Raw genomic sequence first — 17887 nt, 5'->3', positions numbered from 1 at the left:
GAGGATGGAAAAAATAATGAAACCTCTGCTCAAATGGTGACTCAAGAAATGAAAGCAGGTTTTTGGCCGGCTCCTACTGATTTCTGTTGGAGGTGGGGGGAGATTGTGAGAGCATCTGCCATTGGGTGAGAGAGTGGGTGGATTTGTGGCCAGCGGGGAAGCCAAACTGCTGTAGGATTAAGAAGGATATTTCTGTCGCGGTGACTGGTTATTATTTCCTTTCTGAGTTACTTAAAACACGCAGTGCCCTGGTTGTTTTGCTTTGTGTGGCACTTTGAAGGTGAAAAAGCACAGATGTGAGAGCAGCGCTGCAATCACCCCTGAGTAGAGACCGTTCATATAGCTCAGACAGGAGCTGCACGAGCTTCCTAAGACACGAGTGTCTGGCATCATGAGGCCAAATAGATATGGTAGCTTGGAGAGAAATGGTGCACTCAAGTCTTCTGAGTAGGACTTCCAGAGAGACTTGGAGCTGGGGAGCTTGCTTTCCTTACAAAGCACTATTGTCAGGTCTAATCCTGCTCCCAGGGAGAGTCAGCTGGTGCACGGTTACTGGTGCTAATGGGGTCAAGACCAGGCTTTTAGCTGTGCTATACTTGTCAAAGTAAATGTTAGCCAATGCATGAAAAAAGGCTTCTTGGAGGATTAGAAGTAGACTTACTCTGGCAGAAGGGAAAGGACATCCCTGTCCATGTAAGGAGCAGTGAAGAAGCAAGAAAAGTTTGTGTGCTATGTGGACTTTAGGGGGACCTTGAAGGCAGTGATCTCTGTTGTATCGCTCTCCAGATGCACAAGGATGGGTAGACTCTATGTGTGAGTGAACATGGCTATAAAGATTAGTGCCACTGATTGCTTTTGACTTTCTCGGGACACAGTGGCACCAGAATTGCCATGAACTTTAGTTTTGAACACTGCTTAAGCCTCGTCCCCTTGGCTGGTCCATATCATCAAACAGCTGCAGGTTGGTGCACAGCTCCCTCTGAGAGCAGCTGAGAATAAGCAGGCGATGAGACATCTGTCCTGTAAGCCCTAAGCCACGTGGGGCTTTTTTGGGAAAGGCTGGCACTGTCCGGATTGCTGCGTGCATTCCGCGTGGCGGTTCCTTGGAGTGGCTTTGCACTCCCGTGAACGTGATGCATGTGCACCAAGCCATACATGTGCACAAACGCCCGGCCCCACTGCAGCCGTGTCTGGCTCTACACCATCTGGGTGAGGCTGTATATAAGCCATAGATACTCATCGGCTACCATCGCCACCAAAGTAGCTGTATCTCAGTGGTTGTGTTGAATAGAAGCTGGGAATAAAGAGAAATATCGTCAATAATATGACAGGCATATCTGTGTGTCCTCCTAAAGGCTGGCCCCTGCAGGAAAGGGGTTTATTGCAAGGTCTGTGTGAATGTGATTCAGAGAACAAGGCCTAGGGATGTGTAATGACCAGAGAGGGCAAGAGGAGAGATGAAGCAAGATGTAGAAGCAGAATTTAAAAAAAAAAAGGGGGGGCAAAAAAAAAGGCAAAAAAAAAAAAAGAAAAAAGGCAAGAGAAAAATTGAAAAGAGCAAGGGCAATGAGATAGAAAAGATGAAAATGAAGAGGAGATGAGCATGAGGTGTCTTGATGGGCAGACACATCTCTCAGAATTTAATGTCCATTTGTTTCTCAATGACTACAGAACTGCCCCATATGTTATATAGCATGAGTGCAGGTGACTTTCCTAGCGCCAAAGCTGAAAGGGACCATCATGTTCTTTCTGTAGGAACTGTCCAAAGACTTGTATTTTACCCAGTGATTCCTGTAGGGAAGCGAGCTACCTTCTCCACCAGCAGTTTATTGATCTCAAATCTAAGAAACCTGGAAGACCTAAAATATTCCAAGGCCTTCTCACCCGTAATGAGAAGGACAATGAAAACGTGACTGTTCTAGGTGACAAACATCCTGATACCATGGAAGTGCAGCAATTCTTTGCCTGCACCATCTAATCTGCTCTCTCTTGACATTTTTCTTTCTCCTCCTTTAGGAAGGAAACCAAGATGGATTACAGATCGTTCAGCGGAGTCCCCCGGTTCTTGACCCGGCCTAAGGCGTTTATGGTGTCTGTGGGGAAGGATGCCACCTTGAGCTGCCAGATCATTGGAAACCCCATCCCAGTTGTGAGCTGGGAAAAGGATAAACTTCCAGTCCAGTCTGGGGGAAGGTTTAAAACCACAGAAGATGGGGATCTCTATCGGCTAACAATCTATGATCTGAGCCTGGAAGACAGTGGCCAATACATCTGCCGGGCCAAGAACACCATCGGGGAAGCTTTTGCAGCTGTCAGCATCAAAGTTGGAGAGGAGACCACAGTAACGGAGTCAGCCCCATACTTCATCCAGAAACCCTCCTCCATCAAAGTAACATTGGGAGAAGACGCCATGTTCAAATGCAAAGTCCAGGGCAGCCCTCCCCTCTCGGTGAACTGGGAGAAGGATGGGAGGCACCTGCGGAACCGGGCTGATGCTGGACGCTTCCAGATTGAGTCTGCTGGGGAGTCAAACGCTCTCACCATCCAGTGTGCCCGGCTCGGGGACAGCGGCACCTACACCTGCCGGGCAGAGAATCCCATCGGCTCTGCCAGCGCTTCGGCCGCACTGGTGGTCGAAATGCAGGGCTCTTCCAACCCGGGCAGCAGCAGCCACTTCGATACCAGCTGCGGCAAGACGGCATCCTTGCTGTCTCACTTGCAAAAGAGGCGGGAGGAGATCAGGAAGATGGACATCTCCCACGGGGCTCTTGATTCAACATCTGCCCAGTCTTACTCCATGGCAGAAGGCTTGTCCGGCATCGGCTACAGCCTGTCCCGGGATTACGAGAGGGCGGCTGGACTTACCACCAAAGGGGCCCGCAACGCAACTTTTGGGGCACTGACACGCACGTGCAGTGTGACGGAGGGGAAGCACGCCAAGCTGAGCTGCTACGTGACAGGCGAGCCCAAACCAGAGATTGTGTGGAAGAAGGACAACGAGGTCATTTTGGAAGGGCGGCGGCATGTCATCTATGAGGATGATCAGGAGAACTTTGTGCTGAAGATCCTCTTCTGCAAGCAGACAGACAACGGGCTGTACACCTGCACGGCCTCCAACCTGGCAGGCCAGACATACAGCTCCGTGCTCGTCACCGTCAAAGGTGGGTGCTTATGTTTCTCACCGGGGTGGACATGCCTGCAAGGAGACAGCCAATGCACTTCTGAATTGGGGTGGGAGCATGAACAAAATTTCTGCCACCAAACTGCTGCAAAGGAGTGTGGGTTAGACACGAATAAAGCCCTCCCGCTGTAAAGGGGGTTAAGCACTGAAATAGATGACCTGGGGAGAGAGTCTCATCACTGGGGGGGTTTTAGCAAGGGCAATAAACGGGCAACAGTCAGGGATGGATGGTGCAGAACTGGGCTGGTTGTGGGGCAGCTGGGATGAACCAGATCTCTAAAGCTCCCATCCCTCCTGGTTTTATAGTAATCTAAGAGATCTGTTACCATCCTCTGGATCAGTGACTGCTAAAGCCCCATCATGCCCTCCAGGCTCTAATCACATCTGGGTTTATATTCACCACAGGGTTTAGTCAAACTGGCACACGTGTGCCATTTAAGCAGTAGTAGAGGAAACTCCTCCCTGCAAGCTGAGTGTGTCAGGCTGCCTTGGATCCCTTGGGGGACCCACTCCAACTGTAATTACAGTCCATCTCAGTTTTCCTGTACAGAGTGACCCACCAGCAGCCTTGTCCTTGCCAAGCTCTTCAGCACTTTCCCAGCTTGTGTTGCTGGATAGCCTGTAGTCCTTGTACACTCCCAGAACTCTACCAGGTCCAGGATGCCTCTGTTTGCTGTGGTCAGTGGTGAAGAACTTGCCTTCAGAGGGTCCCTCAGTGCTGGTGGAGGTCAGACCAAGTTCTTCAGAATAGCGACAAAAACATGACACACATATTTTCGCAAAGGAAGCTCTAAATTTTCAAGCTGCCCTCCCATTTGGCAAGGTTACAGCAGGCAGTTTAAAACCCAGGCAGCACCTGTAAATTAACTCTCAGATGTAAAAGGCTTTGCCACTTGAGTGACAAAATAGATGTTTTTGACTGGCAGCAAAATAAATTAGAAATCCAAATGAGTAGGAATGGTCTGTGTTTCATACCTGTCTTTAAGACTCTCAGCCTCTGTTCGGTTTTCTGGTTTCCCTTTTCTGGACCTCTCCTTTCACACTCACCATCTTTCCCGTCAGTGACTCAGTCCCCGTGTCCATCAGTGACACCTGATCCATGGAACTCGCTGGCACTTGTCCCACTCATTGCTATCCCTTGGAGGTGCTGAGCGGTGGTAGGAAGGGCATTTGTCCTCTTCCATAAAGCTGTGATTACCTCATGAGTCGGGACTCAGAGCTGAAGACCGAGCCTGGCCCTTGGGTGGGTGTTCACTTTGAGGATGGCTTCAGCTCTGTTACTTGCCCAAAACCTGTCTTGCAAAGACAAACACCCTCCCCTCTGCCCATGCTTATTTGATTATTCTCAATGGGCGCAACCTGTTCCAAAGGAGATGGGGAAAGCACGGGAAGCAGCAGGTCTGGGAGCAAGCACCATGGGAAAAGGTTATCGATCAATGTCCATTGTCAAGAGACGCCTGTGAGTCAGAGGGCTTAAGTGGAAATGTTTATGGTCTGTTTCTTTGTTATACTATACCATGTCGGGCTTTCTGACCAGGCCAAGGCTGCCATGGAAAATCTACGTGTGTTGGTTATAATTAGGCCCTGAATAATGACTCTCCTCTGTGTCACCAGAAGTCCTTCTCAGCCCTCCAGAGACAGCTCAGAATGATGTAGTAATGAAGGGAGCTTTTAATTCTGTTGTTTATGCCATTGGTGATGCCATGAGCTCATTTGCCATCGTGTTTAGGGAGGTAGGTCATCTTGCCACACAACCCTCTCTTTGCTCAGTCGTGCAGAAGAGGCTAAATTCTCCAAGCAGCCACCCTTGGTAAGCACCATGCTGCTGCGTTGGTCTTTCTGCAGGTAACAGCTTATTTTTAGAGCCTGTGACGTTGCATCCACGGTGTGTGTCTATAGATACAGGTACCAGAAAAGACAAGCTTTATGGGTTTAAACATGCTCTGGCATTTTGGTTCACAGAATTTCAACACAAGAGTCTGAGTGAGAACATTTATGGGTCTTTTAAAAGTAAAAATAAAAAAAGACTACCTAGCCCAGCATCCTGTCTGTGAGGTGACTCTTAGCAGTCTCTCAAAGCATAGGACTAGGCACAGGTCAAACCTCCTTTAGAAAGCCGCCTATATTCTGTCAATCTAGATCCTAGACCTAGGGACCCAACACATTTGTAAGCACTTTGCTGAGCCCATGCCTTAAAGATCATTGAGCTGAAAAAAAGAGATTTTTGAGCTCTTCCTAAATGAGATGTAGTGAATCAGACGTAAATCTTAAAGGAGAAGCTACAGGGCAGAGAGTCACTCTCACAATTAAGGAAAATCAAGAGTTGATTATTCCAATTCAGAAACGTGTCTAGAGCAGGGATAAAATCACAAGCCATACGCTGAAATGTGAGCTGTAAAAGAAGTTAGGAAATGCTTCCCAAGAGTAAACCTCTTCAACACACCAAAGAGCAGAGAGGATGGGAGGAACGCTAATAACTGACTTGAATTTCCTGAAGGCTTTGGAGATGTCCCTAGGCCATGTGTAAAGTTAGCAAGAACAGCGTACAGGTCTCCGTCCTTGGGCCTGGGCCAAGCAATGTTCATCTGAGTCCCTGAATACAGTAATCAGATACTGTATGAAAAGGTTAAAGGTTGCAAGCCAAATGGGATGGAGACTGGAAAAACAGACTGGTGCTGAGGCCACTTGATTCTCCCTCTGACCTGAAGTGATTTTGGATGACCACTATCATGGTAGTCACATTTGAGATCTGAAAGAGAACTTGAGAAATGCGGAGGTAGAAAGGAAACTTGAAAAGCACAGTAACTAGGAAGAAGACCAAAGGCTCAAGATGGTGGAAGCTTCTCCATGCACCTTTAGATAGCTCCCTTTGGAAGGATTCTCCATATTCTTACTCTCACTGGATCATTTTTGTTAAGCAGAGGGAAAACTTGCCTCTGGAATAATAAATGGAGAGCCCGTGAGAAGGCCAGGAATAGGCAAGAGGAAATGTAGGCAAGTGAGAAGACCAGGTCAAGCAGACAGATATGCCTTGAGAAGGTTAAGGAAACATTGGCTTCTTTGCAGGCTGCACCTATTCTTAGCAAAATATGTGTTAGCTGGACCTGCTTTTAAAAAATAACATCATCTCGTTGCTAGTTTGGTTGGTATGGACCAAACGAAAAAGCCTGTGACACTCTGGAGAAATATGTTCTCAAGACAAGCAGCCAAATTCATATCTGATCTAAGCTCTTGCAGTTTCCTGCTAACTCCATGAGCTGCTCTTGCTCCATGCTCCCTTGGGGTTTTGCTTTGCTGTTTCTGTCTCACATTTTTCCCAATAGGCAGGTTTTTGTAGATCTCTTATTTTATCTCTTATTTCTCCTTCTTTAGAAATGTTATTGCCTTCATTATATTCCTTAATGAGTATTTCTGCTTTGGCTAAAAACAGATTAATAGAAAAAACTGTCCAGTCAAAAAAATAAAAAAACCCATCCCAAAACATACTGATACTAGAGATGAATTTAAATGACCTGTCAGGGCACTCTGAGTTAATGAAAATGAGCCATGTCCTGGGAGTTCAGGTGTTACAAGGACAAAGCAGAATTGCCATTCAATTCACACCACTGAGCTCTCATGGAAGTAAATGTTTCGGGATAATGGTCGATTTGGAGTGATCAGAAAAACTCTGTTTCGTACTCTTGGTTGGATTCTGTATGAAATGACATCCACTTGAACTGCTCTTCCAGCTTGCAAGATGTACAGTTCAGGTGCCTCTTGCTTCTGCTCCTCCACTGCAGCCTGTGACAGCGGCTCTTCCATGGTGCCTGGGACTCACATGTACGTGGAGCTCTGGTGTCTCGAGCAGAGCTGAAAGCGCTTTGTATTGTGGGAGACATAGCTCTCCCAGCTGGGAGAGCATCCTTAGGAAAGGATGTGGTCTGGAAACCATCAAACCATGGCTTCCAAAAAGCACCAGAGCAGATCACGTTTCCACTCCAGTCATTCTGTCACAAACCACCTAGATTTTCTCAAACGAGATTGGAATAATTGAGTGGTTTGAGCAAAATCAGTATTTTGCTGTGGAACTGAAAGATCAGCAATCACCTTTCTTGCTTAATATTAAATAATTTCTAACCAGCGCTGATGTTTATAGGAACTAGAGACGGGAGTTGGTGGCACTTCTTATTGGAAACAGAGGGTCCCTGTGAGAATTATATCACATGTAACCTCAGCTGAATACACTTTTTGCTTACCTTACAAAGACATTTTCAGATATTAGGAACATTTAGGATAATAAGGAAAACAGTTAATAGCTAAATGGCTTTATCTTCCATATTAGAGTCATACTTAACACAAGCTTACATTGAGAATTACCTTGTGAAAGGGTATTACAGGACAAACAGGCATTTAGAAATGAGCAGTCAATATTTATGGAGTCTGTCAGATCAAATATAACATAGTTATCTGCAGCAGCTCTTCCCAATGTGCCTATAGTAGTTACAACACAGAATATTTCTGAATTGTGCTGGGTGCTGTACAAATAGGTAAGCGAGGATGCCTACATTAGAGAATTTGCAATGTAAATGTCGAAATCTGACAGACTGCAGGCCAACGTGGGGTGAGAGTAACAGAGGTCTCTGCTCAACTCACCATGCTGGCCAGTGGGAGAATAAGTGTATTTACTTGTTTTCACATTTAACTAGTTAAGTGGAAAGTACATTGAAAGGCTGGTGTAAAGTTTAGTGCTTCCTTCCTCAGAATAAGTCTTCTTCATGTAAATGTTATATGGTTATATACTCAGACTGTGTTGATTAGTCTATTAACAAGGAAGATGAGCCACCTGCCTTTCACATCTTTCCTTGAGATCTGGGTTGCCTGTTGATCAGCTGGAGACACTGTTCCCTCCTGGCCACCTCTCTGAGCATCTCTCTGACCTGGGCATGGGGCTGGTTATGGGCCAGATGAACTGTTCGGGACTATGAACTACTCTAAAGAGACCTATGGTCCTTCTGTAGTCCCCTGACCAACATTAACCCCCTCTGGCTGACCAGGTATGTGCTAGACGATGTAAAGAGCATGAAAATATATTCAGGAAGAGGAGGCTGGTGGGTTTTGGAGCCTCTCTCACATCTCCAAAGCAAAAAAAGCAGCAGGCTGGGTGAATCCCAGGCTTCGATTCAGTTTATCAGCTGCTGTCTCTCTGAAGCCCTGTTCAGAGTGAGATAAGACGTGTGTGCACACGTCAGTAGGACAAAAGCAAGGATATCTGTGACCCCAAGCTGCCAAAGATAGCCTTGCACCTACTTTCCCTGGTTGTAAAAGCAGTGCTGTTACTGCAACACATACGAAAGAATCAGCTAGCTCTTCTGCATTTGTACATTTAAGAGCTTTTTCCTAGAGCAGCTTGTTTGGTTTTTTTTTTAACCTTAGATACTGCTTAGTGACTGTAAAGGGAGAGGGGTTAATGATATGGCCAGTTGCTCCAAGTATGAGAATACACTTGTGTGCTTCTCAGGTGCATCTCATATTTCCTTCTGGCCCTTGGGCATGTCTGTGTGTTCTCAGTGTCAGAACCAGACTCCCTCCTATCTCACACAGCAACACTGCATCCAGCTCCCGGAGGCTGGCGTCTTTCTGATTAATGCTTTCTTGATCTCATCCTCTTGCTTGTTCCCATGGCATGAGAATTACAGCTGCTTCATTCCGCCTGACTACTTGAGGTGCTTCCAGAGGTGATATACGGGATTGCAGGGCAGGAGTCGGAGTTGCCTGTTGGTTGAAGACAAAAGGATAATTAACATGCGGAGTGCGGGCAGAGCAGGTCTGTGTAACCGTAGCTGAAGGCTTTTCAAGGCAAGACTTTGACTTGCCTTGAATTGAGGTGCATTAAGGCAAAACATTTTTTAAGAAAATAACCAAGTCAACATGGTGAGCTAGAGTCACCTTCCTGTTCCTAAAGGTATTGTATGGGTTCCCAGTTAGGTTTTAATCTCAGGATAACAATCAAAGTAGTAGATAGCATTGCTCCCTCCACGTGTCCTGTTAAGCCCTTAGGGTCTGGGATCTCTATCCAGGCTGTGCTCAGCTAGAAATGGTTGGAGGTGTTGATATGACAGCTGCAATCGTGGCTGTGCCAGGGGTGGCATGAAAGACCTGCAAAACTGAACGCATGAGTTTCTAGGGCCTGAGTTCAGAAAAGAGCAAACCAGATCAAAGACAGCACTGCTCCCATAGCAGCTCCTGTCCTAATGGTGGGGCAGGAGGGGGCAGGTAATGGACTCAGTTAGACGCTGAGCTACCAGATCTGAATTTTACAAAATGGAGGCTCCTGGACATCAAAGCTTGGATCTGGGATGTTTGAGGGCCTCGATTTGTGTTTCTCCAGCCTCTAGAGCACTGTGACTCTGAGCGGGATGTGCCACTGCGGGCATGGGCTTATAAATCTAAGACAAGTCTACTCCTGTTTGACTCTTAGACTAACACTTGGCATTACTGACTGCTAGCGACCACATGAAATTACCTGCCTGGGACTGTGTGTGTGGCCAGGGAGAATGGAGTCACAAAAAAAGGCTGGGAGCTGGTGCAGTAGTTATTAGAAGATGAAGGTACATGTCAAGACGCGATATCTCACAAAGTACGAGTGGTGATACGTTGGCACTGGCTAATCCAAGTCTGTGACATGACTGCGGCACCAGTCCCGTGGCTGTGACCACCGGCTGTCCTCTTCAGTCCAACTCCCCTTTCTCCAGTTTAGTGCTGGGGTATCAGGATGATTTCACAGCGCAGCTGTCACTGGAATTAAACATTGTTCTGTTCATAAAATGTCTTCCCTCACTGCCATGCAGCTGTTTTGCATGTGTGGTCTACACTCTGGTTTCTCCCTGAGCCAGAGCACTGCAGCCCCACTGCTGGAGGAAAGCAGAGGCAGTTGGGAGACTTGGGCTCTTTCTCTGGTTCTTTTATTGTCATTCATTGACAAAAGCTGATACAGAGCCTTTGGTGCTGGTGGGGAGAACAGAAAACTCCTCCATCAGTTACTTCTGTGCTTTCCCCCACAGCTGTCCTTCTGTGCACAGCCACCTCTCATCTTCCTGTGCCCTTTCAGATCGCTCAGCTGAGCTCAATTCTGCTGCAAGACCCCTAAAACGTTGGTTCTTGCACCAGCTGACCAGCTCAGCTGCTCACACTCACCTAGAATTGCTGCCGTGTGCCCTCTCCCTGTAACCAGCTTGTTTGCTATTTACTCACCTGTAGCATGATTACTTTTAAGGGCTTTTACTCTGACGTGAAGTGGCTGTAGCTATGTATAGAGTCAGGCTGGGTGGGCCCTGCCCTTTATCTTGTTGGCATCACTAAGCAACGAGGTGCAATGCAGAGGTGCTCATGCTAGAGGACAAGCAGGCCACAAGAGCAGAATTTATTAACCTGATGCTTCACCGACCTGTTCACATTGCTTTGGATTACAGCAAACTCCTCTGTGTGGTGTTGTGGGGCAGGTACTGCAGTTTAGACTGATACCGCTTTGTTTTCAGGTAAGTCCTTAAAATACTTCTGCTGGGATCTAAGATTTATTTTTATGTGAGAGCAGAACACCTACTGTAGTAAGGCTTGATTATGGGTTTGGATGGCAGCTCAGGACAAATCAATATCATTAATAAGGAGTGTATTGTTTATTTTTTTTCTGTTGACCTAATTATTTGCACACCTCTTACCACAGACCATCATAAACTCTTGTTTCTTCTTTCTGTTTTTATCCTCTGAAGAACCCTCAATACCCTTCAAGGAAAAACTGAAGGATCTTGAAGTGAGGGAGAAGGAATCTGCCACGTTCCAATGTGAAGTGCCTGTTCCTAGTACAGAGACAGCTTGGTTCAAGGAGGAAACCAAACTCCGGCAGAGCAAGAAATACAACATCGAAGAAGAGGGCACGTATCGCCGGCTCACTGTCCAGAACGTCACCACAGATGATGATGCTGTCTATATCTGTGAGATGAAAGAAGGGAGCAGGACCATCGCAGAGTTGTCTGTCCAAGGTAAGAAAGGCTCTTGCTATTTCAGGTTGTCCAAGTCTCGCCTACCAAGTGTGAGATTCATGCACGAGACTCCAGACTGGACCTTGTGAACGGCATTTACCCCATGCATGTGTGCAGTGAAGAGCAGCAGACTCCCTCACGGTGTGAGAGGAGAGCCACGTGTGGTCGGTCAGTGGGTCCCTGGGTCTCCTGCCAGGGTGTATCTGGGACACGGGGTCAGAGAGCGGGGACGGATTGTGTTGCTGCACAAGATACGTCATCCGGTGGGGACCTATGCTTAAAGGGGCTTCCTAGAAGGCAAAGTCCTTGAGCTGTAGCCTAGCACTGTAGACTTTCCTTAACATGATCCCAAGCATCGGATGTGTCCCCTGGCACTGTCTCACACACGTCTTGTCTGGTGTCCGGCGAACGCAGTGGTGAGTCTTGTCTGAGAGTGGTGCTGACCACACTGGGAAGCTGGCTTAGCAGCTGTGGCTTATGGTCTGATGTACTGGTGCAGGCTGCAGTTAGCACCAGTGTGGTTTCAAATTGGAAACCAGATCCACACTCCAGATCCCTGATGTCTGGAGCTGTTCTCTGGAGTTTGGAAAACTGATAAGAAAGGGGCAAAATCTGGATATAGATGCATGTCCAAGTCTTCTGAGTCTGGTAGTTTAGGACTGAAGTGCAAATAGGTGTAGAGCCTGGTGTAGGTGTCTTACAGTGAGTAGACACACACATTAGAGATGCAGGCATGTCTGCGGAAGGGGCTGCCGGTTCTGAGCTCCCTGACTTGCTGTATATGAGCAAGAACCTACCCGGGCAATTCCAGGACCTGCAGTTTTGATATTGATGATGCTTATGCTGATGATATTGACATGTCTGCTGTTGCATGAATTGGAGACCTGTCATAGCTACAGGATTGCACTTGTTTGAAGCCTGACTTTACTCCCAGTGAAACCAGAAGAAGTTCTTTGCTACATAAATTGGTGCAAGACAGCTGGGTGACGTGCATCCTTGTGCAAATTCCTTTTTGTATCATTAGCAAAGAGTTGAGAGTGCACATGGGTGCTGGCAGAAGGGAAAACTTAGTCCAGAGATGTAGGAGAGTTCAGATAGACATCTTTTTGTTGCACCTTGTGTTAGGTCTAGACCAGCCAAACGCTGTAAGTGTGTTTGGCCCCAGCAGGACAGCTGATATTTGTTTTACTTGTTTGCGCTATGGTACTTGTGGCATGTTCCATTAAAAAGAGAGTGACTGAGCCAGGTGGAGCTCTCAGGAGGGAAAGGAGGCAGAGCCTTCCTGGGGGAGCCCTGTGCCGGCTCCGGGGGGGAGAAGATTCGAGAGAGCAGAGTGGGGTTGGGAGAATGCAAGAGCTTGGCAGGATGCAAAGGGCTGCAGGGATGGGGACGCTGCTGAGGGCAGCAAGGAGCAGACGTGCGGCCAAGCTTTGGAGAGGATGAGCAGAGAATCCGGGTCTTGAATCCTGCTGATGAAACATGTGCCTGATCTGTTGCTTCATGAAGGAGCTCAGCATTGCTTCTCATTAAATAGCTCTAGGTGCTTTGCCTGGCTGAGGGCTCTTTTGCTTCGCAGGGACTGTTCCAGGGCTGGAGCCAGTCACCATCCGTCAATAGGGGTGGTCTCCTGATGCTTTGTCCAAGCTTTCCTCTGGATAGTCACATCTTGTAACTTTGAGGTTATTCTAATAAGTGATAATCATCACAGTCACTTGGAAAGGACACAAATAAGTGAAGTTCATTCCATGTGAATTTCCAGGTTGACTCTAAGAAGAAATCTGAGGTTTTCAGTGTATTTTCTATTAATTCAGGTGACTGGTGTGTTTGCCATCTTGGTTGTGTAACTTACTGGTAACTTTGATGGAGGCAAAATCCGAAAGACAGACAGAGACCTGTCTTGTTTAAGACTGATGTACTTTAGCAAAGTTTTAATTTGAATTCCCAGCATATGCGGGCAACAAAAGCCATATCACTGTCCAATCTGTTCTTGGCAGGGCTACGTACCTTGTGTTTACCCAACAGCAGACTCCGCATGGTAGGCTAGAAACATGAGCAACTGTAGTCGAACAAGATTGCTTTTCTTTTTTTGAAGGCCAAAATGAGTCCTTGGGAATATCTGTTCTGTATAACTTGGAGCCTAGGAATTCATTTAGGGATGTCTGCATAGTGTCTATAATGTTTTGATTAGGTGAGAGCTGATGGCTAGCCCTGTTGTAGTCTGGATGGTCCAGTGTTGCCAGAGACTTTAATATCTGCTGTTTGCTGATCATAATTAATTGCTTATTTAAAGGGAACATCATTAAAAAACTTCCACGAAAGACTGCAGTCTTCATAAATGATACAGCCATCTTCTGTGTGGAGCTGGACAATGAATGCCAGAACATCCGATGGCTGAAAAATAAAGAAGTAGTGAAACCCAGCGATCGAATCTCCATCACATGCTCCGGCAAGCAACATACCATGATCATCCGAGAGTGTAAGATGGAAGATGCTGGTGAGATTGCCTTCCTGGCTGATGAAAGCAGGACTTCTACACAGTTCACTGTGACCAGTAAGCTTCACTTTTATTCGGCTGTGGTGTTGTGTCTTCCCCAGCAAGCAGGTACTCCTGTGGTAGCACTGTTGTTTCAGGTACCGCCATGGTAAGTTGGATGTCTGCCACAAAAAGCCAACAGCCTGAACATGAATGTTATGAGATGTTATGAGAGATCAAAACAGAGAGAGAAGAAGAGTCCTGGGGAAAAAGGACGGCACAAACATGTATCTTCTCTGTACCATTCCCATTTCATGCTGGAATGAACATGAAATGGTAACTGAGTAAAACATGGGGTAAGGGACAGCTGTCTTCTCCCCACCGGGAGGTGCTTAGAAAACAACATGTAAATTGCACACGTCGCAGTCGCCTTGCTTCATGGTACACAGAGCACTGCGGGTGCTCCATCTGCACGCTGACCTCCATTTTCCAAAATCATTAGTTTCTTTGAGGGCCATTTATCAATTCTTGCTATGGGGATAATACCCCTTCTAGCAAACAAGGGCCACTTATCTCTCCCTCTCTCTCTTCGCTGAGGATTTGGAGGGGAGAGTCAGCCATCATTCAATTCCTTCCCTAGGTCTTGAGTCTACAGACATGAGGGTAGCTTGTGGGTATGCTGGCTCTTACAGGGAAGTAGATAGGTGCCCTGACCGTTTTGGCAGAGTATGAAGTTTATTTCCATCCCAGCAAGCAAAAACATTTGTGAAGGAACATCTACACACGTGCACAGGAAGCATTTCAGGGGCAGTCAAACATTCACCAAAATCGAAACATCTTACTCTGATTTTAGCTTCTTAAGCTGTTTGCATTAAAGTAAAATATATAGATATAAAAAAAAAAACACCAAAAAACAAACCTGCAAGAGAAAGGGGAAATGCTTCCTCCTGAAAATATAGTTTCCTTCCTTTTGCAGAGACCAGCAAAGCCGTGTCCTCTCTCATCCTCTCTTTGACTTGACAAAGCTGGGAGGCCCCTGTGAATTGATGGTAGCTATGCTGAAAGAAGGGATCTTTGTCCAGTTTAGCTTTACTTGGGGAGACTGATATAATACGCAGGCTGGAGAATTCCTTCAGCTGGCACATCTGATCCGAGCAAGGGTTTTAGTTGACAGAGCAGTAGCAGCAGGTGCAATGTAGTTGAGATTGGACCTGAAATGAAATTTTGGTGAAGTTGCCTAATTTTATTTAGCTTTATTTTGATGGCGCTGCATTTCCCAGGCTAAAGCTGCTTCGTTTAAGACAGAGAACTGCGTGTGGTTTCTGGCGCTGCTGCAGTTCCAGTTTGCATATGAACAAATCGTCCACTCTAGTCACTCTTTAGAAAGAATAATACTCCTTTTCTCCCACCATCGCCTCCAAACTGCAAATAGTCAGTGGTAAAAAGAAACCTTTAAATAAAGGTTTATAACTGCTGTGTTATCTGACCTTGGTTGGGGCATTCTGATGCTATTGAGCTAAAATGAGGAAAAAATGAGGTAAGTGTCGCATCTAGCATTGTGACAGTTTCTAAGGTATTTGGAAAGCTGTAACATCCAACCAAGCACCTAGTCAATGGGAATGACACAGTTCAGTTTCATTTTGGACTCTGCTGTTTAAGTTACAAAGCAAGTGTTGATTCGTGGAATAGAAAAAGGTAAGAAGCTGCCTTTGTCCCACAAACAGGTATCTCTGAAGAAAATATTACATTACCGTTTCTGATGGTAAGGTCAAGAGATCTGATTCCAGGGTCTAGTATTCAGCTTAATGCTACACTAATGGGACCTTTGGCATCTAGCTGTGACCAGCAATAACTGACAGGCTGGTAACTCTGCACCCCAAAACACTTATGTGTCTATTTAAGTAATGAAGGAAAAGTGTATCGCATTGAGACTTCCTATTTTTACACTTCATGCATATCTGATTAGCTGCTTGAAGAATCTTGTGTGCTATATTCACATCTTTTTCAATTAGCTGGATGAGATTAGTGTTGGCTGTTCTAATAGAATTTATCAGGCAAGCAATGTTTCTATATTATTTGCTCAGTATCTTGCATTGTTACTATGCCCGTTTTAAAGATGGGTAAACTGAGGCAGGGAGAAGATCAGTTGTCCCAGAGTTCCATTTCTAGTCTAGGCTCATCATACACTCTATAGTCATGAATACTTGAGTATCTGCAATGTGTGATTCATTTCACCCGTCTCGCATACCTTCTTTAAGCTGGGATGAATTGCTCCTGAGTGTGCTGTTCTCCATGGGATTACAGTTGAAGTCTGGTTGACTGACTTAAACCAGACACCTTTCAGGTAGCCAAAATTAAATGAAATGAATCCTTCACCACGTCAGTAGATGTGTAACTAGAGCATATCAGATAATTCCTAGCCTCTTGACCATATCAGCGGCAGTACATAGTGAATAACCCTGATGGGACTTGAGCCTTCTCCTAAAGGGTTCAAGAGGAATGAGAGGGTGAACATAAGTCTTCATCATGCAAATACCTGCAGGGATACATTTGTAACCTCAGGTACCGTAAAACAGCCACGTCTCCTCAATTGTAGAGTCTCACGGCGGGGACATGTCTTTATGTCATTTCCTTTTGAAGTTAATTCCCCAACCCCAAAAGCTTGCTCTGCATAAATTACTACAATAGAGATCCCCAATGATAGCTATCACTCTTGGGAGACAAAGTTACAACACACCTTCTGAGTGGGGATAGCATAAAGTTCAGAAGCAGGACAGAGGACAGATACCCAGATGAAAGTGGCTGCAGAGGACAGCCAAGCCTGTGTAACAAGCAACTGAGATCTCCATAACTCTAAAACCCGTGCACTGCTTATTCATGTCTATCTTTTATCTCTGAAATGTCCCAGTTGTACAACGTTTAGCTGCTCTGTGTTGAAACATGTTGAGGATCCTGGGATGAAACGTTTTAGTGTACGGTTGACACAGGTTCTCAAGAAGAAATGGAGGACATAGACTCCTGGCACAGGCTGCTTTTTATGGAGTGGATTTACATTGCTGTGCAGGATACCACACCTGCGTGCAAAGCGTTGCAAAATATTGCCACGCTCTTCCTTGATGCAATGGTGCCTTGCCACACATTGGTTCTCAGAGGCACATCTACATTCCTGACTGTGGGGATGTGTATGGTTGAAATTCTGACAGAAGATAAATACCAGCAGACTTACAATATTAGTGCGACCATCCCTGTGCAATGATGGCTAGTAAGCAGGGCAAAATTGTGCCATCTTGCCAGAGTAATCCCATTGAGGTGGTTTTTTTGTTTGGTTGGGTTTTTTTAGCCTGGATTCAGGCCAGGGAAGTGGACTTGGAATTTGGTGCGCAGAATTTTGAACAACCTTTGATGGTTGTTTTACCCATCTTCTGAGTGAAAATAACAAGCTGAGTGTTAGTCGGCTTTGCCCAGGAGCAGTATAGGAAGCAGTGTGGGTCTGTATCTAGCACTGAAAATTTAAGCCTATGAATTGTTCATTGTAGACTCTTTGTCTGTGCAGACAATTGTAATATTGTGTAGAAATCACATATGTTTAGCTGTGGAGGTAGGAGTGTTGTACATCTTTGTGTAATGCAGCCCAAAAGCGTCTTCTATCCATTCTCTTTCTTTTCCATCTCACATCAATGTTTTATGGAGGTTTATTAAGCAAGAGTAGCTTTTAGTCCAGTGTAAGCTTTTTTTCGGTGAGGCACAGTGGCTTTTCCACTCTGACATAAACTTCTTGCTCTGTTCTTTTTTCCCTTGTGCAGCTCCCAAAAAACCTCCCACCCAACCCCCAGCTGACCCTGTGGTGAAAAATAAAACAGAAACCTCAGTGACGCTAGCATGGTCCCCTCCGAAGACGGACCGCCCCATTCCAATCGATGGCTACGTTGTGGAACGCAAGAAACTAACTGGCTTTACCTGGGTGAGGTGCCATGAGTCTCATGTCCCTGTCCCAGAGTTCACGGTGAGCAACCTGTCGGAAGAGGCTGACTATCAGTTCAGAGTGTCTGCAGTCAACGCTTATGGACAGAGCCCCTACCTGGAGTTCCCAGGGAGCATGCACCTTGGTGAGCACAAAACCATCATAAAATGGGACGGTCTGTGCTGATCTGCCACGTGGGTGCTCTAAAGACGTTCCCATGACTTTGAGGAGGATAGAGCAATTGCACAGCAAAACCT

General features: G+C 46.1%; 1 protein-coding gene across 1 annotated transcript in view; it reads left to right on the top strand.

The window, feature by feature from the left end:
- The first annotated feature begins 2029 nt into the window (after window positions 1–2029).
- OBSCN (obscurin, cytoskeletal calmodulin and titin-interacting RhoGEF) overlaps window positions 2030–17887 on the top strand; it is a 190277-nt gene continuing 174419 nt past the window's right edge. Inside the window, exons 1-5 of the mRNA XM_050890946.1 lie at window positions 2030–2743; window positions 2867–3161; window positions 10927–11196; window positions 13487–13747; window positions 17473–17775. Coding sequence (XP_050746903.1) covers window positions 2030–2743; window positions 2867–3161; window positions 10927–11196; window positions 13487–13747; window positions 17473–17775 — 1843 coding nt within the window. The remainder of the gene's footprint in view (window positions 2744–2866; window positions 3162–10926; window positions 11197–13486; window positions 13748–17472; window positions 17776–17887) is intronic.

Source organism: Gymnogyps californianus, chromosome 2 (assembly GCF_018139145.2).
Source record: "Gymnogyps californianus isolate 813 chromosome 2, ASM1813914v2, whole genome shotgun sequence".
Taxonomy (NCBI): Eukaryota; Metazoa; Chordata; class Aves; order Accipitriformes; family Cathartidae; genus Gymnogyps; species Gymnogyps californianus.
The sequence above is the reverse complement of the archived record's forward strand: the minus strand, read 5'-3'. Positions and strand labels throughout refer to the sequence as shown.